The 27,265-nt window shown below is 29.9% G+C and overlaps 5 protein-coding genes and 1 long non-coding RNA gene across 11 annotated transcripts; 4 read left to right on the forward strand and 2 right to left on the reverse strand.

Moving 5' to 3' along the window:
- The first annotated feature begins 264 nt into the window (after positions 1 to 264).
- Positions 265 to 3,883, forward strand: LOC132905872 (large ribosomal subunit protein uL3m). 3 transcript variants are annotated; one of them, XM_060957589.1, is made up of 8 exons: positions 265 to 328; positions 877 to 961; positions 1,054 to 1,147; positions 1,228 to 1,452; positions 1,544 to 1,675; positions 1,753 to 1,913; positions 1,997 to 2,186; positions 3,599 to 3,883. In XM_060957589.1, exons 2-8 carry the CDS (start codon positions 900 to 902, stop codon positions 3,836 to 3,838), a joined length of 1,104 nt encoding a protein of 367 aa, XP_060813572.1. In that variant the 5' UTR covers positions 265 to 328; positions 877 to 899; the 3' UTR covers positions 3,839 to 3,883. The 3 variants fall into 3 exon arrangements, with proteins under 3 accessions (XP_060813572.1, XP_060813570.1, XP_060813571.1); XM_060957587.1 differs by lacking the exon at positions 265 to 328 and adding an exon at positions 411 to 565; XM_060957588.1 differs by lacking the exon at positions 265 to 328 and adding an exon at positions 432 to 547.
- A 162-nt stretch (positions 3,884 to 4,045) lies between these two features.
- Positions 4,046 to 8,488, reverse strand: LOC132905867 (importin subunit alpha-3). 2 transcript variants are annotated; one of them, XM_060957578.1, is made up of 9 exons: positions 8,102 to 8,488; positions 6,821 to 6,923; positions 6,547 to 6,760; positions 6,074 to 6,234; positions 5,788 to 6,014; positions 5,345 to 5,710; positions 5,028 to 5,262; positions 4,851 to 4,942; positions 4,046 to 4,763 (listed from the first exon to the last, which is right to left on the reverse strand). In XM_060957578.1, the coding sequence occupies exons 1-9, from the start codon at positions 8,165 to 8,167 to the stop codon at positions 4,671 to 4,673; spliced, it is 1,557 nt and encodes a 518-aa protein (XP_060813561.1). In that variant the 5' UTR covers positions 8,168 to 8,488; the 3' UTR covers positions 4,046 to 4,670. The 2 variants fall into 2 exon arrangements, with proteins under 2 accessions (XP_060813561.1, XP_060813562.1); XM_060957579.1 differs by lacking the exon at positions 8,102 to 8,488 and adding an exon at positions 7,410 to 7,521.
- Positions 8,489 to 9,490: 1,002 nt separating this feature from the next.
- LOC132905861 (histone deacetylase complex subunit SAP130-A) lies at positions 9,491 to 14,973 on the forward strand. Of its 3 annotated transcripts, none has more exons than XM_060957567.1 (10): positions 9,491 to 9,683; positions 10,137 to 10,460; positions 10,543 to 10,787; positions 12,283 to 12,634; positions 12,735 to 12,950; positions 13,037 to 13,463; positions 13,533 to 13,670; positions 13,773 to 14,213; positions 14,287 to 14,480; positions 14,588 to 14,973. In XM_060957567.1, the coding sequence occupies exons 1-10, from the start codon at positions 9,600 to 9,602 to the stop codon at positions 14,834 to 14,836; spliced, it is 2,670 nt and encodes an 889-aa protein (XP_060813550.1). In that variant the 5' UTR covers positions 9,491 to 9,599; the 3' UTR covers positions 14,837 to 14,973. The 3 variants fall into 3 exon arrangements, with proteins under 3 accessions (XP_060813550.1, XP_060813551.1, XP_060813552.1); XM_060957568.1 differs by having other exon boundaries at positions 9,492 to 9,683; positions 12,735 to 12,938; XM_060957569.1 differs by having other exon boundaries at positions 9,492 to 9,683; positions 10,148 to 10,460.
- A 145-nt stretch (positions 14,974 to 15,118) lies between these two features.
- On the forward strand, positions 15,119 to 17,142 carry LOC132905871 (dynein axonemal assembly factor 3). The gene is made up of 6 exons (XM_060957586.1): positions 15,119 to 15,631; positions 15,718 to 15,907; positions 15,994 to 16,164; positions 16,236 to 16,418; positions 16,503 to 16,734; positions 16,828 to 17,142. Exons 1-6 carry the CDS (start codon positions 15,385 to 15,387, stop codon positions 17,122 to 17,124), a joined length of 1,320 nt encoding a protein of 439 aa, XP_060813569.1. The 5' UTR covers positions 15,119 to 15,384; the 3' UTR covers positions 17,125 to 17,142.
- On the reverse strand, positions 16,196 to 17,142 carry LOC132905880 (uncharacterized). The gene is made up of 2 exons (XR_009657878.1): positions 17,021 to 17,142; positions 16,196 to 16,950 (listed from the first exon to the last, which is right to left on the reverse strand). It is a non-coding gene; the product is annotated as an uncharacterized LOC132905880 (long non-coding RNA).
- A 521-nt stretch (positions 17,143 to 17,663) lies between these two features.
- On the forward strand, positions 17,664 to 27,114 carry LOC132905878 (histone-lysine N-methyltransferase NSD2). The gene is made up of 13 exons (XM_060957601.1): positions 17,664 to 18,102; positions 18,435 to 18,711; positions 19,031 to 19,431; positions 19,510 to 20,230; positions 20,313 to 20,479; positions 20,758 to 21,076; positions 21,256 to 21,478; positions 21,564 to 21,756; positions 21,859 to 22,288; positions 22,376 to 22,658; positions 22,915 to 23,135; positions 23,223 to 23,446; positions 25,004 to 27,114. The coding sequence occupies exons 1-13, from the start codon at positions 17,887 to 17,889 to the stop codon at positions 25,229 to 25,231; spliced, it is 3,903 nt and encodes a 1,300-aa protein (XP_060813584.1). The 5' UTR covers positions 17,664 to 17,886; the 3' UTR covers positions 25,232 to 27,114.
- Positions 27,115 to 27,265: the final 151 nt, after the last annotated feature.

Raw genomic sequence — 27,265 nt, forward strand, 5'->3', positions numbered from 1 at the left:
TCAAATAATAGAATATCTTTTTTCATTTTTAAAAATGCTTTCATTAAAAAATTGAATATAAAATAAAAATTTATTTGTAATACTTGGATTATATAAATAGCCTTTTGTACTTAAAAAATGATTATTTAAGAATTATTATTTGTATTTAAATTTATAGTTTAAAAATGTTAAGAATCGGGAAATAAAATAAAGAATCAAATTTTATTCCCCACTAATGAATAAATAGTACGCAATCTGCAACATACTTTGATATTTCCTTTCAATCCTACTATTACTTTGTGTATAATTCAAAGCTTTTTCATTCGTTACAACAATTTGAGATGTTAATGTATGTATCTTTTTCTTCCGCTTCGTTTGTTTCTTTATATACATTTTCATTCACCTTTAATTGGTATTTATCTCAAGGCGAAGTTTGTCGCATTCTTTAAAAATTTCTCCATTACTTGTAAATTAGATAATTCATTATTATTCTCTTATATCAACTCTAACACATATCAGAGAACTCATGAACAGTGTTGGGACCCGAGGAGTAGGATCAAACTCAGACGTACCCTCGTTTGTGGATGTACTTAGTTATCGGCTCCACTAAATATTAAAATTAATACGATAATAATAAAAATATACACGTTTTAAGTTTATCTTATAATTTGTAATTTTTACATCTCGTCTGTGCTAATAGTAAACTTGTCTAACAGTAAACTGCTAATAGATTAAATTTGTTACCTGTAAAGCATAATTTGTAAAATTATGAAAATAAGAATTAATTATAATAAACTTTTCTGTTCCATATTACATAAATATATTATTAATATTTTACGTTTTATAAACAGATCTTATAACATATTCGATATTAATTTACAATCTAACCTCTTTCAGAATTTTTATGATATTTCGCAAACATGACATCGCTTTTAAAAAGCCTTAATGGATTTCAACTGTTTAGTAGACACTTAAAACAAAGGTATTAAGTTAGAATAATATGTTTATACTTGTAATAATTTACTTTAATGTTTTTGTAAAATAAATTAATTTTTACTAGTACAATTATTTTAGCCTCAACATGATATCTGTTCCTGCTCGTGGTAAATTACAAAATCCTCCACCAAAGAAACGTCACCCACAGTGGCTACCAAAACCAACACATGTAGTATGTATTTGAAATAGATAAATAACAATTTTATTTTTTACTCTTTCACCAATAATCTATATTGTCGTTTTTCATATTAGCGTTATAATGAAGAACTTTCTCCAGAAAACAAAGAATTTCTCTCTGAATTTGTATCAGCCAATAATGGTCTGCTCAATGTACAAAAATCTCCATTAAATACAAAACTTGTTCAGTCAGCAACATGGACTCCAGGCTCTAAACGTACTGGTTTAATTGGGAAAAAGATAGGAGTATATCCAATGTGGTTGAAAAATGGTAAAAAAGTAACGACAACGCTAATACAGGTATTTTCTACTATAGTAAATATACTATAATAATAATTATATGAAATACATTTTAATTTCATATAAACTCATATATCTAATTTCTTAATAGATTGTAGATAATGAAGTTGTAAAATACATGCCACCTGAAGAATTCAATCCAGTTAAGCGCACTAAACATTTACAACCTAAAGTAAAAAATGGTTGCCTCGTATTAGGTGCTGTAAATATTGATCCGCAGCTAGTATGTTATATTTCCTATATCTCTTAATATTTATCTAAGTTTCCTGAATATAATGTTTGTATTATCAATTTGTACAGCTTACTAAGGAATATTATGGAATATTTAATGCTGCTGGAGTTTCACCAAAAAAAACACTAATGAGATTTGTAATTTCACCAAATGCTGCTCTTCAACCAGGAACTCCTTTATGTGCAGCTCATTTTAAACCAGGAGAATTTATTGATATTCGAGGAAAAACGTAAATCTCATTTACTAGTATTCTCTTTTTTATACGTGATGTGTATAATATGTAATCTATTGCATTGTTCTTTAAAAACATAGTATAGATCGTGGTTTTCAAGGTGTCATGAAAAGGTGGGGCTTTAAAGGTATGCCTGCTTCTCATGGTGTAACTAAAACGCATAGAAGACCAGGCAATATAGGCTCAGGAGGAACAAAGGCTAGGGTAATGCCAGGTACTAAAATGCCTGGACATATGGGAAATCGTTGGCGTATTCTCAAAGGTGTAAAGGTAATTCATCATTTTTACTTAGCACACATCTACTACATTTATGATCTATTATTCGTCTTTCTTTTGGTTGCAAATATAGTCATTTAAAAAGACATTTTTTTTTATATATTTATTAGTTTTTGTTATTATGAAATATCATATATGATACAAGTAAAACAACAATTCAAAATACAGTATAATCTTTTTTCTTATTATTTTTTTTTTTATGTATCACAATATATTAAACAGTACAATTGAATCTTTATTTTTTCATCGAACCACATAATTTGTTTTGTTTTCAATTGTAAAATTAGAGTGAATGGTCAAGATGATCTATCAGTATAATAGCTATATCAAATTATTGTTTATACATATACTTTATATATGAACACTATTTGTTGTAAATATTTTTTCCAAGTTTTATACAAAGATAGTGCATATTTATTTTTATTTTTTTCTTTGTAGTTTTACAAAAAAAATATTCGTGAAGTTGAAAATCTATAACTACAAGAATGTACTCAATTTTTTCATTTATCTTAAATGAAATTAGTTAAAAATTATGCATAGCATTTCAACTCAATCTTTTGTAACTCTCATGTAAGGAATCCAGAATTGCTTCCCATATAAAATGTGTTTAGTATAGAAGTAAGATACATTGAATTCTGAAATTTTTATATGAAATATTTGAGAATGTAGATATTTATGATGAAACATTTGAAGATTATCTCCTTACATCATTCAGTAGTTACAAAACGTCGATTCTTTAAAACTATATTACTTTTGAAAGGAAGATACATTATACAGCAGTGGCACTTTAAAATTATTTTACAACAGCTAGTGAAAAACATATATTCACAATTAGTCAAACTTATATAATTCATTTATCATTTATTTTAAAATTATAGTCTGTAATGTAAATAACATAGAAAATTTGCAAGAATGATAAATTGTGCTAGGAATATACCAAAGAATATACCAACGTCATAACGTTACACAATGTGTAATAACTTTTTCCCTTAACACTCTGATATTAGAGCATATGAAAGATATTAGCAAAAAATGAAAGAACTATTAATTATTAATAATAGTTATTAATCTAATGGAAACTCTCAAACATAGAATTAAAAAATTTAATTAATTTCCTTATAGCATTATTTAAAGACATGCCTCAGTTATATGACTATACACAAAAATTTCACAATTATTTTAGATCAACAAACGAAAAGAATTATAAATAATAAAATAATATTGATCTGTCACAATTGCAATAGCAATAATTGTAAATAAATTTTTTGTTAAGATCCACTTTCTAAAAAGAATCCATCAGAATTATATTAATAAATAATTACAACGATGTAAATATGTTGAAAGATTATTAACAATTATATGTAATGGCTTCAGATCACTGTTAAACTTTTCTGTGTATGTTGCAGATACTACGAATAAACACTAAATATAATGTAATTTGGGTATTAGGTCATAACGTCCCAGGAGAGGTAAATACCATGTGTTATTTGTATGATACGATTTTACCTACTAAAAAAAGTACGTCACCACATTTTCCTACATATTTACCGAATAATGAAAACACGAATGTACTTCCTGAAGAACTTTATGCGGATGATGTTCACCCATTTAGTGATCCCACTATTGAATATCAACCAAAATCGTAATTGTAATAACGTAGTAAATAAAAAAAGTACTTTATAATAAGAGGACATATTTTATGAAAATATTTAAATCTCTTCAAATTTCTAGATAACCTGCTTATTCACGCAATCGAAAGTCTAGGCAAAGATTAGCAATTAACGTTGCCGCGTTTATTAGACAGTTTTATTGTTTATCCTCTTCCCCTTACAGAAATAATTCATAGACGTGAATTAAGCTAATAAAGAGTAGTCAATTGACTTATTTATTTAGTAATCAATATTATTATAAATTTAACATGCCTAAAATATACACGAACTATTTTATAAATGTAACATCACTAACCAAGACTTATCTCAAGTTAGAGTGGAGAGCAGCATGATCAAACAATAAAAAGGATCTTTTCCTCGTTGCTCTTCAATTTAGAGAGCAAGTTAATTAATTTACTAGAATAATTTAGTCAATATGATGCATGTCATTAGCTGCATTCGGCTAAGTACCACTCCACCAATGATTTTAGTATGTGCAATCAGAAAGGGGAAAAAGCTAACATATAATTCGTTAAAAGAATCAAAAAGAAAAGAATACAGATTCTTATCCCAATAAGAAACTCTTTTGCTCCACGGCTTTATCCTTGTTTTGTTCTAATTTGTCTTTTTCGGGGGGGGGGGGAGGAAGAGGGTAAAACATTGGCCAGTCATAATTACAGTTTTAAATTTGCAAAACCAAACATGATCCTTGATTCGGTAACGGCATATTGAAATTGCCACATAAGAATATAAAAGGGTAAGTAGAATGACTCCATAACAGAGTTTGTCGGGGGACGGCACGATCAGATAAGAAATAATAGAGGCCCTCTCAGAACTTAAAACCTTCGTTTGAAATGCTCGTCGTCTGATCGAATTCGAATGTTGATTCCACAACTTGTGGCTCCAGATTCGTATCATTTGTCTAAAAGAATCATAAATTATTTTTTCTGTGTTAGAAACATCACAATAAAATCTAATCATTAATTACGAAAATAGAATAAGTACATACTTCTTCTGAAAAGTATTGCTCAATAATTTCGTACGCTAATTTATAAATATCTATGTTGTCGTGATTTTGCAATGATTCAATCTTATCCAAACCTACAAAAACACACAAATTTCATAATATAAATTAATATACTTTAAAATAATGCTGTACATGGCACTAAATGCTACAAAGACTAACCTGAACATTCTTCAATCATATTGGCCAACTGTTCAACTTGTGGTCCAGCAAGTTTGAGCATATTGTGTATACCGTCTAAAACAACTTGTACAACTTGAGTATCTTTACAATCTAGGAGATTACAAAAAGGTGCGATAACACCTTCTTGTATCATTCGCGCAACCTGTTCTTCATTGCCACTTATTGTTAAATTGCTGATTGCCCACGCTGCTTCCTTTTGTGTTTGGAATTCACCCTGATAAAAAAGGTAAATATATAATGGTAACATTGATAAAAGTTAACAAATTTCGATAATTTTAACAAAAATATCTTCTTACATTCATTAAATTGTGAATAATGAGAGGCAGTAATCCAGCATCTATAACTGCTTGAACCTGAGATTGATTGCCAGCAGTTACATTTGAAAGGAACCAAACTGCTTCTTTACAAATCTTCTCCCTCTGATGAGTTAATAAATTGGGAAAATATGAAAGTGCATCACAATTTAATACAATTTGCGTTTGTTCGTCTGTACCCGTTACAATATTGCCAACTGCTCTCAAAGCAGCCGTTTGCACCTTAACTTCTTTGTGCGAGAGAAGTGGTATAAGACGAGGCACTACACCACTATCTATAACCATTTGAATTTGTTCATTACCACCATCAGTCAAATAGCTCACTGCCCAAATTGTGTCGACAAGAATCTACAATTTATTTTGAATATAATAAATTGTTTATAATAACTACGTGCAATTACTAGTGTATTAAATGTCTAACTTACGTTGATATCTGTGTGATGAATAAGTACGTTAAGAGCAGGTAAAATTTCCTGAATAGCTTTAACAGGTGGCGGTGGATCTTTATTCCTACATAAATTTACGATTACCCAAGTTACATTACGTAAAAAAGTAATTGGTATATCTGGCTTAATAAACGCTAACAATGGCTGTACAACACCACGCTCGATGACATAATCCCTAGATGTAGGACCATCTCCAATAATATTTCCTACAACAAAAAAGACCATCAATATCACATGACAGTATTGTTTACTTTAATTTACCTACCTAAAGCCCATACAGCTTGTTCACAGACATTCTGTTGACTTGAAAGTAACAAATGCAAGAAGTGTGGAACTGCACCAGCATCTACAACTGCTTGCGTCTGAGGTGAAGTTCCACTTGCAATGTTTGTTAAAGCCCATGCTGCTTCAAATTGCAGTGACGGACTGGAAAGAAAATTATATTAATATTTAATAACAATAAAGATGCAAACAATAAAACCAAGTATTTATTGCCATTGGAAACTAATATCAGAAACGAGCTTTTAAGAAAAACTATTATGTATGTATTTCATTCTATTCCTATCTTAAAAACAAAAGACAATTAATGAAATTTCTAGACCTATAAAATCTTACACAACCAGTAAATATAATTTTACTCTCACAAAAAGTAATATATTAAGTAATATTATAAATTTGGATTATAATCAAGGTTATAATTAACACTTTGTTTATATAAAAAGTCATTCACTATTATACCTATTGTGCTGTTGAAGACATGTAACTAAAATTGGTAAAATGCCACTATCAATTAATCGATCAATCGGTGGATTACGATCTGATGATAATAACTTTCTTGCTTGTTGTACAGCTTGTAATTTAACAGCTGGATCTGAATTTTTAGCTTTCGATACTAGTCCCTTTAAATTGATTTTTGATAAATCAATGTTATTTTTATCAATATCTTCTTCATCTGGAAAAGGATGTTGTTACATCACCCGACATTTAATATTCTTTCTTTTAAAAACTTTACCTATTAAATCCGTAATAGGCACATTTCTTCGTTTCTGTAAAGTCTCATCACGTTTGTTTTTACGTAACTCCACTGTTGCCTCATTTCTTCTTCTTCTCATTTCCTGAAATATATGATACATTGCCATTTAAAAGCTATTAAATCAACTGCAATGTATCGCATTCCACTATCTTTAAAATGCAAATGTACTTTAAAAAGAAGATATAGATTAAGTACATTTTCATTATAGAAAAATAGCATAATTACTGTAATATTGTGTTTTATGCTTTAAAAATTAAAAAATATGTATTATGATGATTTTACCAATCTCTATTGAAGTAAAATTGAAATATTAGATAATGAAAATGTTTCTGTTTTGTACAATGTAATAAAATATGTAACAATCATATAATACATATAAACATTTTGTGTTCTTTAATAATAATGCATGAATTTCTGGAAGTGATATTTATTTGACAATTTTTGAAGTTTTAATATATATTTAGTATCATAACTGAAAATACTTTAATAGTAATTTCAAAATCTTATATAAAAAAAAATTTACTATAAAGAACAAAGTATATTTACAATGTTTGTAAATTTTACTTACCTACAAATACAACAATAATAGAAAATGTATCGTTCAATAGAACTTTTTTAAACCAATACAATTTTGTTAAAAAATTTTGTGACAAATTTAGTTGAATTTCAAAACATTTTTACTATTTGGAAATAGTCCAATATACCAATTTTTTTTAAATGAGGTAAACTAAAATATCATGTACATTCTACAGAACCTCAATATTTCTAATTGCAATGAAAAGATACATAAAAGCATTATTTATCTCAAGGATATAATGAGATTACATAGTAAGTTATTAATAACTTACTCATAAGGATTTAAACAAATGATCAAAATAAAATAACTCGACTTTATATTTCTCATAATATATTTTTTATAATAATTTGTTCAGGTCTATTTCTGATAGTGCTATATTTGACGTTAATATAACGATATTGTCTACTTGTTTCGGAATAGTACGATTCTATTCAAAATACGATATTGCGGTATTTGATAAAGTTATATTAACAATATTGATGCATCTTATGCTAGCTGAATATACAGAAACATGCAGAGATCCATCCATTATATGGGACAACAAAGTATGCAAATACATTGCAGAAATTTGAAAAAAAAATCAGCACCCATAATAATCTTGGATTTATTCGGTCAGTACGACAGCCGAAGTTTCCAGACGCACAACCTAACTGCGCACAATGATGAACACACCGGATACTCACTTCTTGATCTTTGCCTTTGTACTTAAAAACCATCATTCGATTCTTGCTTAGCATTTCCGCCGCCATTTTTTTCAATAACTAAATCGTTCGTACTCGCTTATATTGATATGTGCCGGCACCCGGATACCCGTGACCACGGACTACTGCGAAAAATTCTGTATCCGTGTTACTGTGGTCGATTTACTTCGACAGCTGCATACCGTTGCGCGACAGCCTTAATGTACATCAATATGCAATGGAATAATAATATATAACACTCGTTCTCTCTTGGATCTCTATCGACCATCAAATATTCTTTCTTATTCTTAGTCACGTTTTCTCAGCACAAACGTAACGTTTCTGCCATTTCCGAAAAGAACATCGGAAATGAGCAAGGTGGCGCTTCGGAAGACGCGTGTGTTATCACCACGGTTTTCACTATATAACCTGCTAGTGATCTATTTTCTTTAAAAACGTTTCGTAATATTGCAGGTTTAATATGGTTATCATTAGCTAAGATGCGAGTAACGCAGTAACTTTTCTATATTTTTTCAAATATATATGTACATATATGTAATTGAAAAATCATTAAACTTTTATATATATATATGTATAAACATAGAGATTTTTCAAATTCGCTCTTAAAGATAACAAGTAGTTTTAACATGAACAGATATGAATTAAAGTTTTTTTTGCCAATTTATTTTTCAATAGATTATTTTATGTGTAATATTAGTTTATAAAACATAGACCATATAAGTTCTCTTAAAGAGAATATTTTTATAGCTTCTGTTAAGAAATAATGATCATTTGTTGTGAAAAATAAAATCATACACATGTTTCATTATTTTGAATTAATCTATTAATATTTGTTTTGAATTTTCGCATAGTTATGTGAATAATAATTTAAAATTGCAAATAAAAGAAGTTCTTACATAATGTGTATGAAAAAATATACTCGTATTCTTTTATTCAATTACAGAGGAGAGAAACAGAAAGAGAGAGAGAGTTAATTTAGTTTATTGAATAATTTAGTTTATTATGACTATAATATAAAGAAAACTAAATAAATATTCAAATTAAAAAGAAATGTCTCCAATAAATAGTGAGCACTATTTGTTTTATTGTTACCGTAATTTAACCAACTTTACATTCAGAATAAAAATCACTAACTATTTTTAATAGTGATTTTCTTTATGGAGATATTACTCACTGTTTTTATAGTAAATGTATTTACAATATATTATATTTTGATATAAATAATTAAATTACTATATTCTACTATTTATTCAAGTTTTCATAATTGTATATTTATTTCCATTTAAAATTGTTTGATTAAATGAAATGTTCCTATCAAGTGAAGAATATAGTAAATGCATAGAACATTTATTTAGCTAATAACAATCTACCTGCACTGCATTGTGCTTGCTGTTTGTGCTTACACTAGGCGCTATAAATTTCTATAGTGATAAGAAAACTGCTGTTTGGGGTGTAAAATGTTTTTTTTTGAAAAGCATCAATGAAACGGAAGAATTTTAAGAATGTTATATGTGTACGTTTAAATAAATCGGTAATGATCTTACTGCGTTATGTTTTTATAAAGGTATGCGTACTTTTATCATTATATATTCCCCCCAAAAAATACTGCTTACTGTCAGTTTCAAAGATAAAAAAATACATTCATTTTTTACAATACTCAACATTATTTTATATTTTAATGCCGTACTCTCATTATAACATTGTTTTATATATATTATCTTTGTTATTGCTGTTAAATTATTAGAAAAGTAGATAACCTTCAAATATATTTAAAAAACTTGACACTCTCCAACAGTATTGACTATTTTATGTATAATAATTTTTAATTTCTATAAAGTTTAGAAGATGAAAGAAACCTATAATAAAGGATAATAAACAAAATATAAAATTTAGAGACTAATTTTTATGTGCAAAATAGATTTTATTCTATTTTTACGTATATATATATATATATATATATATATATATATATATGATCTTTATATATATGATATATATATGATATATATATATAAAGATCATTTTTAGAGATATAGATATGAATACAACATTAAGTTCAGTCGAAAGTGGCGGTGATAAACATCTACCAGAGACAACTGTACAAAGCATAGCGCAGAATTTAACTACTATGCAAAGTATACAAAATGTGCAAAGTGTTGTTCAAAGTAACATACAAAATATTCAGTCAACACAGACTATAGTGGGATCAGTTGGTGGTACATCTACTAGTCTTACAGGAAAATCAATGTCAATGGATACAAACTCAAAATTACCTGTAATGAAACCTGTAGTTCCCTGCGGTACCACTTCAACTTCAGAAACAAACAAGATAACAACGACGGTAGAGAAAACTTTTTATTTACATTTAAATACATTATTTTGTTTTAAAGTCTTAGTAGATATCATTGATCATGGTTTTGTAGATCTGCTCAGTGGGCTCCACGGTAAGGATAATTTCTCCAGGTATGTTAAGTACAGTGGAACGTCAAAATCAACCACAGGCTCAACAACTATTACAACAGACACAACAGGTTACAAATATGCCAGCAACTTATCATGTACCACGAGGGCCAGCTGCAGTTGCCAATATTTCTGCCCCAAGATCGACAGTGGCTACCCCGATTGTTAGAGCAAATACAGGACAAGCTATACCTACCACAAGATCAGGGTATATATGCATATATGTGTTTATATATATATGTAAGGGTTGTTCGGAAAGTTCGTGTCGATTTTTGGCAGGTGGTATTAGGACAGGTCTAAATATATATCAGAATGATTAAAAACAAGTAACGTGTACATATCCTAAAAAGTGATATTTCGGGCATCTTTAGAAAAAAGTTCGGTTAGGATACATTCATTTTTATTAGTTTTATAAGCTCTTAAATATGGAAGGAAACAAAGTGCTTTATAGGCATTTGATGCTTTTCTTTTACCGGAAAGGCAAAAATACCACACAGGCAATAAACAAGATATGTGCTGTTTATGGTGATGGTGCTATAGCTGAAAGAATTGTGGAAGTGGATTTCAACCTTGAAGATCAAGAACGTCCGGGTAGGCCCTTCACCACTGATGAAGATTAGATCAAATCACTGATCAAGGATAAACCATGCTATATAACACATGAATTAGCAGAAATGCTAAAAACACCAAAATTCAAAATTTAACAGAGAAAAACCCGATGAATCACATTTCCATTCGCGACTCGCTGTATAAACGCAAGGAGACATCATTTTTTATGATGGGGAATGAAAAATGTATTATTCATAATAATGTTGAGTGGAAAAGATCTTGAGGAAATTGAAATGAATCTTTAGCCATCCCAAAAGCCAGTCTTCATCTGAAGAAACTCATGTTCTGTGTCTGGTTGGACTGCAAAGGAATACTGTATTATGAGCTTCTACCCAAAGAACCAAACGATAAATTTGGGAAAGTAGTTAGACGAATTAAAGACGGCAATTGAAAAAAAACGTCCAGAAGTAGCGAATCGGAAGGGCGTCGTGTTTTATCATGACAATGCGAGGCCTAATGTGTCTTTGACTGCTCGACAAAGCTGTTGGAGCTTAGTTGGGACGTGCTACTCCACCTATCGTATTCACCAGACATTCCACCCTTAAATTTTTATCTATTTAGGTCATTACAAAATTCTCTTAACGTGTTGATGCCGGCGTGCACCATCGGTGGGTCATGCGTGTCTATCCCGTAAGGCGGCGTGCATTATCGATGGGTTACACGAGTTTGTTCCATGAGGCGGCGTGCATTTGGCACTCTGAATATTGGCGCCAGCGTCAACGTGTTAATGGCAAAAACTTTAATCCTTTGGTTGACATAAAAATCGAAAAACCTGAGAGATTCTGAAAGGTTGAAATATCCAAGTTACGTGAAAGATGTGGGACAAAATGGCACCTATATCATTCAATAAATGTATATCGAAAGTTATTGCCGCGTTTGAATTTTTCTTAAAAATCGGAATGAACTTACCGGACAACCGAAAATTTATGTTATAAAAATTTGTATCTTTTAATTATATAACTAAACATTAAATATTTCAGAGTAAGTATAACAGGTAAATAGAATTTATTTTAAGTATTTAGTAAAATACTAAATTAAAATCATATATACCATGAAATAATATAAAAATCCATACCATCTTTTGCATTTCCTAGAATAAATACAGCTATTTCAAGTTCTCAGTGGCAACCTAAAACAACATCAGTGGTATATGCTCAACCACAAAGGCATCCCATACCTCCAGTTAGCCGAATTTCAAGACCACCATCAACAGTGTATGCCAGTCAACAGCCTCGTTTAATTACACCTTCAGGCCAAGGAAGATCTGTACAAGCTACAATGGTCACTGGAGTTTCTGGTACTCCGTCCAGATTAATAGCACCAGTTCTTCAAGCGAACAATAGTATTACAAGATTGCCGGTTACGCAAAGCAGACCAGCTGCTCCTCAAATATCAAATATATCACAAACTACACAACCTAGCAGACCTTCGACTCAAACTATTCAAGTAAGTTATTACTCATTGTAATCAATAAATTGAAGTTGTAAAATAAATACTTGTAAATAAATTGTAAATAAATAATGTTCATTTTGTATTCATATTATAGCCTAATCAGTCAAATAGACCTCTAAGTACCACAGGTATTGTAAATCGTATAGCTGTATCAGCACCTGTAGTTGGAGCTACAAATAGAGTAACTGCTTCAGCTTCAGTGCCTGTTCAGCCCACAGTTGGAAGGCAATTATCAATTAATACTGTTGCTACTCCATCAACTGGAACTGTTAGTAGGATTGTAATTCCTTCTCAACAAGTAAGTGCAAAGGTATTTACACATTACACATATCACATATGATGTAAGATATATTTTATTAGTGCTTTGGATATTGATCGAAATTGATTATATAATAGGTGCAACAACAGCAGCAGCAACAGCAACAGCAGCCACAATCACAGTCACAAACAATACCACGTGTTGTTCAAACAGTAACCTCTTTGTCAAGCCTTAACACAGTATCACGTGTAATTGCTACAACAGCAAGTACATCAAATACAACAAGAATATCACAGCCTACATCGACTACTGTTGCTAGAATTACTGGAATGTCTTTGCATCCTTTACCTTTAGCATCAGCAAGAGTTACATCAGCACCTGCTAAAACAGTACAGGCACAAAGCATTGGACAAACTGTGCAAATCAAACCCAATCAATCTGGATTTCGGGTTTCTTCCGCTAGTAATGCAAATAATAACTCAAATTCAGCGCCTTCTCAATCGGCTCAAGGGCAATATTTGCATCCGCCACATACTGCAACCTACTATTCTTTTGAACCCGCAGGTAATTTTCATTGTCTGTTGATGTGTTTTAATGTTTTCAAAGCAATGTTTATTGAATAATATTGTGCAGGAACATATACCCAATACCGCCAAACTCCAGTAAGATTACTCGTCGAACCTGGATACGATGAACCTCACACTAAAACAAATGCATCTCCAAGACCAAGTATACTTCGAAAGAGAGATCATGACAATTCACCTATCAAAGGTATGAACAAAATAAGTTAAATAATGTTACATATATGATGTTTTTTCATTTCTTGTTCTTGTATTTGATAAAAAAATTGATGAAATAGTTCCGAATTTTTAGGTGCAGCTAAGAATTTAGTTCCTGTACTGACATCTTTACCTGCTGTTACAACATCCAGCCCACCGTGTTCGCCGAGAGGAGATCAAGATGGTGGAGGTTGTCAAAGTTCAGGATCTACTACAGTTTCAGCAACTTCATCACCTGGACATGATGATGAACCTGAACAATCCAGGATTACCATAAATCCAACAGTAGAAATGTCTCCCAGAAAAAAGCCTCGAAAACAACAACTTACCGGAGTAGAATTAACGGAATCAAGGTGTACTGAAGAAGAAATGCAATTTATTACAGAAGAAAGGATGAAAAAAGAGTTTAAAGAAGAATCGAAAGAAAAATTATCAGATAAGAGACAAACTTCAAACGCGCAATGTGATGTTATCAAATCTCCTACACAACAACCAACAGTTGCAATACGAACACGGCCTACACCTAGTTTATTAGGTTTGTGGAAGGAATGTCCAGCAAAAATCACTATGAATATATGTTAAAAGAAGATAATTATTTGGTTTTACAGGGCCTTCATGGAAAAATAGATGCGGCAGTAGATTTCATCATTATAGAAGACCAAGCGAGGTTAGACCTCGTGAAGAAAGACGACCTACTGTTGCAGAAATAGCCCAACAGAAACATGTATTACAGAAATTAAATGGTTGGAAAGTATATCATCTTACAGCACAAATGGAAGATATTGCTGATCTTGAGAAACAAGTAAGTTTATAGTAGATTATGTTAATATTTATTTATGGTAATAAAATATATATTTTATGTAAATAATAACGTTCAAACAGTGATATCATAAACTGAAATTTGTATAGGTACATGAAAAGCTGAAAACAACATTAACCATGCTTGAATCACAACAAAATGTCAGGAATAGACAAGATGATGGTCTTGAACGTGTAAATGAATTAATTAAAGGAAATATGCAACGTAGTAGCTTAATTAGCGAAGGAATGACCGAAGCACGCACGCAGCTTATTGCTATATTTCAACATAAAGGACCTATTACAGATATCTTACAACGGTGTGGCAATAAACGGGCTCAAAAAAAACGAGATAAATGAGTTACTGTCCAAATCGAGTTAACGTAAATATGTTCATAAGAAATTCTTGCATGAGCAAGATTTAAGAGGACGTTATTTTTATCTGTGTCACAGAATCTATATATTATAGGAACAAAATAAATGGTTTTATAAGTCTATGAGAGGACTATTATTAACTGTTTATAATTTTTCATTATATAAATTTATGACTTTTAACTTTAATATAATACGTACATATTATTCCTTTATTTTGTTTTACATATAGGTATATTCGGGCGTGCGCATATTCCTATATAGGTACACATTTATTTTTAACAAATATCTTGATACAACAACTCAAATATATAGTTACAAAGAATCGAATAAATAAATACTTCATGAAATATGAAATATATCATTGAACTATTTTGCCATATGGTAAAAACTTATATGTAAACATATATGAATATATGGATGTTACCATGGAAATAATCTATCCTAAAGTCTTTACTTACCAACGATAATATCGGTATTTAGCTGTTTTTAATGATTATATAATTTAATAAGTTAAAGATTATAGTTTTAACAACATGTGGTGGGGATATAGCCCAGCATTAGACATACAGTTCGAAATTAATAAACATGAAACCAATTATTCAAGTGAATATATCGAGATATTAATTGTAGGTGCTAATGATGCAAGACATATTTTGAAAACATTAGCATCATCGTATTTGTACAATGATCGCATTGTTATATATAATGTAGTCGAATCAACATTGGAACAAGTTGCTAGATCTATTCTCTTATTAAGTACTTGTTTAGAAACAAATTTGGGTATGTATATTTAGTTTCAAAATATACAGAGTAATTGTTTTGGTAATAGTAATAAAATTTTGTTTGTTTTAATACAAACACCAAAGGATTGCAAGAGGCAACTCGTTATTATTTAGAGATATTTGGAAATACATTGATAAGGCCTGCAACAGCTAAATATTTGATAAAATCATGCAATCAGTTGTCAAATATACCAACGAATACAATTGATTGTCCTTGGTTAAGCTTGGAACAGTTCAAGCATAAGGATAGAGATCAATTGCAAGCAATTTTTAAGTGAGTTTAAATAATAAACTTTAAAACTGATTTTTCTTCATATTTTATAAGTTTCCATTGTTAATTATATGTATATATTTTATAAGATTCTGGGCACATGCAACATGTGACAATGTTCCTATTATGGAGTATTGGGATCAAAGAGTTAGAAAATCATTAAAAACAAGATATGATTATCGGGAAGGCGTTTTTGATTGGGATTATCATATGATTTTAAAATCTAAAGGTATTTCAAACCTAACATTGCAAGAATATAGGTATGTTTAACTATTGAGAAATTTCGTCATATCAGCATATTTTTATAACTTATTTCCTATTTTAATATTAGATTTTGGAGAAATAATGGAATTGCATTTACTTGGTTAGAAGGTGAACCTGTTAGAAGTAATCCAACATTGTTAAACAATATTATACAATATGGTCCTGGGTTTGTACATTATACTTACTTAGGAGACATAACAAATGGTCCTTTCTTCACTTGGGCTTTACAGGAGAAAAGTGATGATAATATGTAAGCTGCATTCTAAATTTGTATTTTGTTGTGATACTATTGATATTACCATATTGAAAGTAATAAAACACAATAATATAGTAGATATAGAGCAACTGATATAGCTGAGAGGGAAATTATGAAGCATATGTATGAAATTAGAACTGGAGAATCAATATGCCAAGAACTTATTGCATCGCATAGAGATTCTTCTATCCTAAATGGAACATTAGTAATTGAAACACCAAATAAAGAAATGGAACAAGAATCATGGGAAAAAGAGAAAAATAAATATAAGTGGAATGATATATCTTGGATAAATGTTAAAAATCATAAAGTATCATAGAGAATTATAAAATTATCACTTATTTACGAACCATAAAATACTGTGCAAAATTAATAAATTTAACAATCTACATTATACTTTCAGATAATCTTCCATCCTATTACATTTTTATCAACTTCTAAACATAAAATGGCATATATTAGTAGATTTGATTTCATTTGGATAGCTCATAATATGGTGGAACAATTACCTAATCTTGTACCATTACTAAAAAAAAAAGGAATCATGTTGGTGGAACTACCAAAATTCCTGGTAGACGTACGAAATGAAAACTTACAAAATTTTGTAAAGGAATTAAAAAGCATGATGCACCATAATGGATTACATGAAATTAATGATATAAATTCTAATGAACATTATATTGTTGGATTTTCCAAATAAACAATTGAAGTTACGTTATGAAGTTAAGTTTTTCTCCTGGTATCCGAAATCAATTAAAATAGAATTTCTTTAATATAATTTGTTTGAAGTTTTCAATGAAGTTAAATGTATATATATAAATATATGTATGTGTATATACATACATATTTACAGATATAATTACGATTTGATTCAATAACAAATTTTCACGTAGTTTCTAATTTAAAATATAGATATAAATATATGATTTAATCAGTAGAGCATTAACATAGTATACAACGATACAATTATACGTATGTATAAGTTGATATGAGCTTTTATACAATTGGAAACTGAAGTAACCCATAAAAGAAAAATCACCAAACGTTGCGTATAGTGAAAAATTAAACTAAGCATGGTTATGAGAATTACCTAAAATCGCGGGAAACGCGTCTGTCCCTATTTAGAGACCCGCAGGATTCAGTTAAAATTGGTTAACATTAAGATAAGAAATTGTTTATGGAACACCCAATAAATTGTTTTAAAAGTTTGCGCATAATATGCGTTGATTTCTGTGGACTGATAAAAAATAAGTGTCGTTTCTGTAAGAAACAAGGTACCGCTTGAAAATCGGCCATCGCAGCTATTTTCAGCGATAATGAAAATTGTTTTCTGTACATGAGCCCTTTATACACAAGTTCTAAAGTTTATATTGTGTAAAACGCTGAAGAGGTATATGAGGTTTCATGTCATCGAATTACTGTCTCCTTCGATAGACGAAGATGCTAAATTAGTTGGAAAACAATGAATACTATCAACAGAGTAAATAGCAAGGTGGGCATAACAATTGAATCAAGATTTGGCGAATTGGACAGAAATTTGGGAACAACCTGCAGTAACTTTAAAAATGACCCAAAGGACTTCAGTATCAATTTTAGTAAAACTTCGCCTGGTAGAAGTCGGTATGGCAGAACAATAAAACCCAAGTCTCCTAAGAATGAGGTTGCCACTTCCTCAAAGGCATGTTATGCCTCTTAAGATCAATTACAATCTTTCTGATTAAAGATCAATACTATTCTTAACAAACTATGGTACTATATGTAGCTTTCATTAATGTTTTACTGTATAATTCTTATTCGTATGTGTATTTATTTATTATATGGTATAATAAACAATAATTGTTTATTATACCATATAATAAATAAATGTATGCATATTTATAATCTTATATAGTTATGTACATTAATTGTTTTCTTTTTCAATTGCCATCATATTTCTTTTAATCAAATATATTAATAGAAATATATGTATTTAGTAGCATATGATATAACATTAATATATGTAACTTGTAGAATTCTAAAATGCCAAGGAATCGTAAATATCAAAATTCACCAGATAGTAGTAACGATAGTACAGATGAAAATAATACAGTTAACGATATGGATGATACAAGTGATTCTTCTACTAGTTTAAGTATTATGGAGGATACTACTCCAAAATTGGTTGATTCTCCTATACAGTGTAATTGGATATTAGGTCAATTAGCATGGGCCAGAGTTGGTAATTTTCCTTTTTGGCCTTGTGTTATAACACTTGATCCAGTTCTAATGGTATATCATAGATTAAAAGGTAAGTTTTTGTTTACAAATTTATTAGAATAATTAAAAAGATTGCTCATAAACATATGTTTTGCTCAATAGTATCTTGTTCTGTTTTATGTTCTACTCTATCATTTGAATATAATCTTTAATTAAATATTGAGCATTATCATTTTTTAAAACGCATCTATGTATTATTTGTAACAAGTTACCTACAAAAAAATGTTTTCTCTTTAAATCGTCTTTGCTAGTATTTTAAATGTAGCAATTTTATGGTAACTGGTACAATTCATGTGAAATATATTTATATATATATATATATATGTATATACGTATATTTGTTTGACCAGCTACTGCCAGATCACAAACGCTAATGATACATGTCCAATACTTTGGCGATAAAGGACGTCACAGTTGGGTTTCATCAAACTCTATGATTCCATTTACAAATCTTGCAGACTTTAAAAAATTATCAGAATCAATAACTGCAGAAGTAAAGAAGAGAGATGCTAAATATGCTGCTGCATTTATTGTTAAGCCTGGTATAAAGTCAAAATGGGAAAGTGCGATCGAAGAAGCTATGGAAGTTGAATCAATGAGTAATGATGATAGAGCACATGTTTTTAAACCAAAGGAAAAAAGTATAAGAAATAAGTCATCTAAAATATCAGAGGAAAAGGATAAAGCTAATAAAAGAAAAAACTCAAGTGATTCAAATGGTCCTGATTTTAAACGTGCTAGACAAGATAATGTATGCATATGTGAATGAAACAATTACATATTATTAATATTATAGTTTCATAAATATTTATATTGAATAATTCCGCAGGTATATGAAGTAGATAAAGAGAAAACAGATGGAACTAAACAAAAAATGCTTAAATACATTGAGAATGGTAAAAATCATTCGAAACTTAATTCAGATACTCCTCCGTTATCTCCCTTAAGTCAAAGAGATTCCAATGACGAAATCTCTCTCGTGCAAAAGGTAGAATTTCGTACTGAAGAGGATGTAGATGGTGTCTTTGAAGTTTATTACGAACGGAATCGAGATATGTTAGAAGACGAATATCCGGATGCGTCGGAACACGATATTAGGAAATATTTAAAAAAGACTTGGGATAATATGAATTCTTCTTTTCGCAAAAAGTATCGATCATATGTAACATCAGACACTACTAGTGCTCATACAAAAGAAAATTCATTAAACAACGAAGACGACTTATTATTAGAAATGAATGGAAGTGCTAAAGATAATAAAAGGTCAAGAATTAAAGTTGAAAAAGAAGAGATAAGTGTTTCAGAAACGAAAAGAAATAGACCTTATAATCTTTTCAAAGGAACAAAGCAAGAGAAAGTTTGTCAAATATGTGAAAAAACTGGGAAATTAACTAGGTGTAAAGGTCCTTGCTATTCATATTTTCACCTTTCTTGTGTGAAACCAGGAGAATCTAGTCCAGAGCATTCTGTTGATGAGAATATAATGGATGATAAAATTCTCGATGATATAAATGAAATTAAACAAAGCAATACTGATAATGAGAATAATGGTACAGCGAATTATCAATTACACCTTTGATATTTTGCATGATGTTAACATTTACTCAAACTGAATATTATTCTTAATTTCAGGTAAATCAGAAGAGCAAGAGGACGAGTTCTTTAAATGTATTGATTGCTTATCAGGTGTAGCACCTGCTTGCTTTATATGTAACGAAAGAGAAGGAGATAGAATAAGATGTTCTGTGTTAGCTTGTGGAAAACATTATCATTCGTCTTGCTTGAAATCGTGGCCACAGGTAGTATTATAGTGGATGCGTGTTCTGACGAACTGTCGTACTGACAAACTCAGTATGACACAGTAATCAAATATATAAGTATGTATATATATATATATATATATAGATATAGATTCTTATGAGCGTATACGTTTTTCTTTCGTCTTCAAAAGTTTCATTCATCAGAATACGCATCCACTGTAATCATAGCCTAATGTTCAATAACAGATATTTAACACCATATATAACGTTATTATATATTACTTATAAATATATTACTTATTTTATTTTCTCATTAGTCTCATTGGCAAGGAGGCCGCTTAACTTGTCCATATCATGTATGTCATACATGCAGTTCAGACAACCCTCAGGATAGTCATTCGAGAGCTCCAAACGAGAAACTAGCACGATGCGTTCGTTGTCCTTCATCCTACCATACATCTACATCTTGTTTGCCTGCTGGTTCGGTAATTTTAACTGGCAGCCAAATAGTTTGTCCAAAGCATTATCAAGCGCCACAACCTCCAGTAAACGCGGCATGGTGCTTTTTATGTACAAGAGGTGGAAGTCTTATCTGTTGCGATACATGTCCAACGTCATTTCATTTGGAATGTTTAGGTAACTATTTTTAAAGCGAATACAATAGTTATTCTATAATATAATTATTGATAGCAAGTCGCGGATCTGTATATAATTATTGTACGTAAATATTGATATTAGTAGAGTGAGATAGTGAAAATAGTTAAAAGAATAATTGAGATATAATAAATGGATTTTATATTTAATGATGATTTTAGGTATTGATGCTCCAGATGGTGCATTTATTTGTGAAGATTGTGAAACAGGCAGATTGCCTCTGTATGGAGAAGTTGTATGGGTTAAACTTGGTAATTACCGTTGGTGGCCATCTCGTATTTGTTATCCTCATGAAATTCCTGAAAACATAGAAGCTATACCTCACAGTCCTGGTAAATTTTGCGTAATGTTTTTAGGATCAAATAATTATCATTGGATTCATAGGTAAGTAATATACTTAATTATTGTTTGAATTCGATTAAATATGAAGAAAAATATTTAACAACGGTAGTTGTCTTTTTATTTATAGAGGACGCGCTTTTCTTTATCAAGATGGTGATGCAAACATAAAACCACCAATTGGTAAAAAAAATAGAGATGATACTTATCGTAAAGCATTAGAAGAAGCTAATGAGATTCATCAGCGTTTAAAGATCGAAAGAGCTGCAGCTAAAGACCATGGACCAAGAGGATTGAAACCTCCACATTATGTCAAATTAAAGGTATTTCATGTGTACGCAGGCGTACTTTGTGCGTATGTAAACACCAGTGCATGAATACTATCAGATATAATGTATAAATCTATGACTTATATCTATTTCTAGATGAATAAACCGGTTGGCAACGTAAAGCCAGCAGAGGTTGAAAGCATCGTTGCATGCGATTGTGATGCAGAGTGGGAAAATCCATGTGCTCCAGGCACAGATTGTCTTAATCGAATATTATTAGTTGAATGTAGCCCTGGTATTTGCCCAGCTGGTGCCAAATGTAAAAATCAAGCATTTGTACAAAGAAAATATCCAGCTATGGAACCATTTCATACTGTAGGACGTGGTTGGGGTCTTAGAAGTTTAGAACATATTAAAGCTGGTCAGTTTGTTATAGAATATGTAGGTGAAGTTATAGATGAAGCTGAATACAAACGAAGACTACATAGGAAGAAGGAATTAAAGAACGAGAATTTTTATTTTTTAACTATAGATAATAATAGAATGATCGACGCTGAACCAAAAGGCAATTTAAGTCGATTTATGAGTAAGTATTTCTTATTTCATAATAAGTGAAGATCAAAAATAAATAAATCGTCATTTATTTCAAAATCCTATTCTTGAAACGTGGTAGATCATTCGTGTTCACCAAATTGCGAAACGCAAAAATGGACAGTTAATGGAGATACACGTATAGGTCTGTTTGCATTATGCGATATCGAGCGCGGTGAAGAATTGACCTTTAATTATAATTTAGCTTGTGATGGAGAAACTCGAAAGCCCTGCCTCTGTGGAGCGCCAAACTGTAGTGGTTTTATAGGTTTAAAAGTACAGAAACCACAAGTAACTACACCTTCAACAACAGGAATTCAACAGAAAAAATTTGATAAAATCGATAAAATGAAACGTCAAAGAAGGTAAATGATGACACAAAATGCACATATCGTATACTAATTTGTCCAACACAAATAGTGGAATATTGTATAGTTTTGCACTATCGTATGCAGCAGATATGTCTAGAAGAAACAAATCAGTATTTTTTATTTTTTTTGTATCTCTAATATTATATTCTTATGTGATATCTTGGATAAATCATTTTTTCTTCTAATAATTCATTATTTTAATATGCAAATAATGTGTAATAATTTGTAATAATGACTATAAAATAATTAGGTTGAGGAAGCATGTACTGTGTTGGAGTTGTGGGCAGGAAATTGAAAAGTTGACAGAGTTTGTCGTTTGCGATCAAAAGACATGCAATAAAAAGTATCATAAATCTTGCGTGATCATTGATGATACAGATTCGAGATTCAGTTGTCCTTGGCATCATTGTGCAGAGTGTCGTCGTAGAACATCTGCACATTGTTCGTTTTGCAGTGCTGCTTTTTGTCAAGGTAAATAATTTTTTCAATATAATTGTTAAGTTTATTGTTTATCAGTATTATTGCATTTATTGTAAAATTAATCACATTTATCAATAGTACATCTGGATGGGAATTTATTTGAGTATAGTGAAAAAGCTGGTTTTGTCTGTAAGTTGCATGAAAGTATGGATATGCAAAGATCTGCTGAAGATGAAAAAGATTATTCGGATAATGATACTGAAACAGACAAAGAACATTCTTCTACAGGTTCCAATAGTCCATTGATCATAATGGAAAAATCAGTACCGCGTGAACCCTCACCAAGAGTTTCCATAATAGAGGTAAGGTGAAGTTTTACAGATATATTCATTGTTGTAAATTGTCGATGAAAATGAGCATTCTTCTATGCATTTTAAATTTTCATCCAAGAATATCTTACGTTTCAAGCGTTGTTATAATTCTCGTTCGTTTGTGTTATTTATATAACAAAAAGTAGGCAAATATAGTTGACAATTGGTGGTGGTAAGCATGAGAAGAAAATGTTGTATGTAGAGAGTATAATGCGTTTTCTCAAGGGATGAAAAATGTTCATTGCCAATCTGATCAAACAGTTATAGACCTATGACAAAAACGTATCATTCTTTGTCTTCCAATGCTTTTATTTTAATTAATATCATGTATATTATATTTCTATCTCCCTAATTTGTACTTATGGAATCTTTTCTGTAGAGATATAATTTTTCATGTTTGCAAAAATGTCAATTATTATTTTCAATTTCATTAATATCTTTATCTGTACACAAAAAGTTATGTCAAAAGTACTTACATAGTTAATTTGCTTTGGAATTTTGTACAAGTAAATACAATTGTTTTATTCATGTAACATTTACTAGTAAGATAATTCCAAAAGTAGAAAGAAAAAGATAACAACAATTAACCTTTCTTGTTCTTTTTTTTTTCTTTTTTTTTTTTTTAATTGTTTTTCACTGTTCCCAGCATCCTCTCCCTGACATTGGCAGTAGTGAGAAGTAGTAGCAAACAAACATGTTCTGTTTAAGTTTATACGTTCAAGTGAGTGCATATTTTTGGTATTATCTCTTCGGACCTCTGATCCATTGTATCACAATAAGAAAGAACTATCCTGTAATTAACAAATAGCTTGTAATAAATAGTTCAATTATCTTTGTTGTTAATTACTTATGAAATTTAAAATATTAATTGGTGAGTAAATTTCTTATGAACGTAACAGACATTTAAATACCATCATACTACACATAACTTATATTGTGAGCATTTACTTTACTTGTAACACTTTAAGACACGCAGTTGGTTTTGAGCTTAAGGAGGGAAGACACTGTAATAGTCAGAATAGGGATATCTTTAGAAGATTTAATTTTTTTTCAAGCAAAAAATATAAAGAACTCAACTTATTGCTTATTATGATTAACATGTATATACTAAGGAGTATAATAGTTTATTTTGAACCAATTTCGTCCACCTTCGTTTTTAATAAATAAATTATTCTTCAAGATGTTTTGCTAGCTATGACAAAATTCTTCCATAGCTAGAGATTACGTTATATGGTGAATACGAAATAAAACAAAAAAAAAAAAAAAAAAAAAGGTTAGAAACTAAAAAGTTACGTCTGCCAAATTATGTAGGAAAGCATTGGAAAAAATTCAAAAATCAAAAATTGATTTTTTCGATCATTTACAGTGTGTTACCCTTTAGGTCAATTTTCTAAGTTATATTTAAATATCATGCTTCTGAAGTATTGATCAACATTAGTGTTATTTTTCGAAAATCATAGGAATAATTCATTTTGCCCAATATATTGCATATTGTTAAAATGCATAGTTTCTTTTTATGAAAAACATAGAACAAAATATGATTTATAGGTTCATCCGAGTAGTGAGGAAAGTGAAGAATCTCAAAAAGAAGATGATGAAGAAGCAACGCAGTCTACTAATTTTATGCCTTGTGAATACAGTTCGAAAAGTATGAAAAGAAAAGAATTGCACCGATTATCTTTAAGATTGAAAGGAGAAAAAGATCAGGTAGAAAAATTTAGTAATCTTACATCTAGTCAATTGGAGGCTATAATCGGTGGCAGTTTATTTGAATGAACCATTTATCCTCATTAATTAGGATCGAACGATGAAATATATTTTAATGTGCATAGTTTCAAATCTTCACGATTGATAAATCACAAATTATGTAATAAGAAATACGATACAACTGTGAACGTCAATATGAGTTAGTAGTATTTGTAATTATATGTATACATTGTTTGTAAAACACCCATTCCATGTCAAAGGGATCAGTTGAATAACAAATTTTAATAAATTCCAATTCTGCTAGCGAAACAATGAACTTTTATTCTTAATATGATAATTTTTCTGTATACACCTATATTACGTAAGTTAATAAGCTTTCTGCATATATGTGTCTATACATTGCATTTATGAACCTTATGCGTATACATATATGTATATGCACGCACGCTCGTGCATACACGACATACGTACACGCATTCATCTAATCGGGTTGACATGGAATGTTTTTCTTAATTTACAAGTAAAATAGCATAGAATTAAAAGTAGAATTAAAGTTCGTGCATATACATATTATATTTCTTAATTTTGCTTTGATATATAATTAAATATCTATAATTATATATACTAATTCAATATTTTGAATTATATATATATTATATATATATAATTTCAATGTTCGTGTAAATAAGTTTTTGAGGTCCCATAATGGCTATTTTGTAAGATATATGTACACATTAGTTAAAAACTTTCTTTTAATCTTTTTTACATCGTAGTTTTAAATGTTTATCCGTTACGTCATCGTATCCATAAAATAGTCATTATATTTGTTAAATTGTGACAACTGTCATCACACTGCCTTGTGAATTTTTGAAAGTTTGTATTACACAATGTGTTATTTTCAAAGATATTTGCTATTACAAAATACTAGTTGTGATATCTTTACCGTATATTCCATAATGTTTCGCAAATTCCGTGTTCTTAATTAATTTATTTCACACGTTTAAATCATCTTATTGAATTGAAATTCTTGTGCCTGTTTAATTCAGTTCGACTTGATTCAGTTAAAATTTTATAATATATATTAGAAAAAATATACATTATAAAATTTCAATTAAATCTCTAATTGTATATTCAGAGAATTCAATATAAGTTTGTTAATAGCGTTTTTATGTATTTTAAATTGTATATACATTAAATAAGCACACTGTTAGAAGAAACTACAACAAATTATTAGATACAAAACAGTTCTTTTGCAATACAAATAGTAATTCCAATTATTTCCGAATTTATAACGTATTTTTAAATTTTGATAACGATAAGTATAAGTACATAATCAATGAAAAATAAAGGAAGAGAAAAGAAAAGAATACCTTTCTTGTGGGGTGAGCGTAATATAATACCTGATAATACCATATAGATGTAAATATAGAATGCATGAATGAGCTGAAAAGGCGATATAAGAATAGGAAGAGAACGCTGCATAGAGGCCACTTGTGTCATTCTGTAATAATGGATGCACACGCGTAAATATACGTACAGTAAATATATATGTAAGTGTAACACCGATTAACAAACGGCGCCAGTGTGCATGCATGATCAAACAAGGATAAAAGGGGCCTCTGTGCAGCGTTTCTTTTCTAATTCCATATTACATCCACTTACACAGTAACACACGGTTTAATATAAGCGATAACATATAACTCGCGTACTTTTTATCTCTCTATGTATAAATACTCATGACATTTTTTGTTTCACTGAAGTGAATACTTAAAACTGTTATAAAACTTTATTGGACTATGATGACCATACACAAAGTTTAAAATTATAAACATATAGATGTTATTAATAATTAACAATTATTTATAGAGAATGTGTATGATCGAAAATTTCTTATTAAAAGAAGAAAACAAAACGAACCAGATGAATAATACCGATTATTATTTTTATTATTATTATTATCGTTATTTTTTGCATTATTACTAAAATATAACAATTAACGTTTACTTTGTTTGTAATTATTATATGCAAATGAAACAGTACTAAATGCTTCTCTTCTTATAGCGGATGATCACATATTAACATTTTTATGGGCTTTTAAAGTGA

This window comes from Bombus pascuorum, chromosome 4, assembly GCF_905332965.1.
Source record: "Bombus pascuorum chromosome 4, iyBomPasc1.1, whole genome shotgun sequence".
Taxonomy (NCBI): Eukaryota; Metazoa; Arthropoda; class Insecta; order Hymenoptera; family Apidae; genus Bombus; species Bombus pascuorum.

Coding starts and splice junctions, on each gene's coding strand:
- LOC132905871 (XM_060957586.1), top strand. CDS start 15,385: ATGTGGTGGGGATATAGCCCAGCATTAGACATACAGTTCGAAATTAAT. Junction 15,632..15,717: donor TTGTTTAGAAACAAATTTGG/GTATGTATATTT, acceptor CAAACACCAAAG/GATTGCAAGAGGCAACTCGT. Junction 16,419..16,502: donor GAGAAAAGTGATGATAATAT/GTAAGCTGCATT, acceptor ATAATATAGTAG/ATATAGAGCAACTGATATAG.
- LOC132905878 (XM_060957601.1), top strand. CDS start 17,887: ATGAATACTATCAACAGAGTAAATAGCAAGGTGGGCATAACAATTGAA. Junction 19,432..19,509: donor AACGTGCTAGACAAGATAAT/GTATGCATATGT, acceptor ATAATTCCGCAG/GTATATGAAGTAGATAAAGA. Junction 21,757..21,858: donor CACATTATGTCAAATTAAAG/GTATTTCATGTG, acceptor ATCTATTTCTAG/ATGAATAAACCGGTTGGCAA.
- LOC132905872 (XM_060957589.1), top strand. CDS start 900: ATGACATCGCTTTTAAAAAGCCTTAATGGATTTCAACTGTTTAGTAGA. Junction 1,148..1,227: donor TACCAAAACCAACACATGTA/GTATGTATTTGA, acceptor TTTTCATATTAG/CGTTATAATGAAGAACTTTC. Junction 1,914..1,996: donor ATTGATATTCGAGGAAAAAC/GTAAATCTCATT, acceptor TTAAAAACATAG/TATAGATCGTGGTTTTCAAG.
- LOC132905861 (XM_060957567.1), top strand. CDS start 9,600: ATGAAACGGAAGAATTTTAAGAATGTTATATGTGTACGTTTAAATAAA. Junction 10,461..10,542: donor CAAACAAGATAACAACGACG/GTAGAGAAAACT, acceptor ATGGTTTTGTAG/ATCTGCTCAGTGGGCTCCAC. Junction 13,671..13,772: donor TGACAATTCACCTATCAAAG/GTATGAACAAAA, acceptor CCGAATTTTTAG/GTGCAGCTAAGAATTTAGTT.
- LOC132905867 (XM_060957578.1), bottom strand. CDS start 8,167: ATGGCGGCGGAAATGCTAAGCAAGAATCGAATGATGGTTTTTAAGTAC. Junction 6,015..6,073: donor ACAAGCTGTATGGGCTTTAG/GTAGGTAAATTA, acceptor TTTTTGTTGTAG/GAAATATTATTGGAGATGGT. Junction 4,764..4,850: donor AGCAATACTTTTCAGAAGAA/GTATGTACTTAT, acceptor TGATTCTTTTAG/ACAAATGATACGAATCTGGA.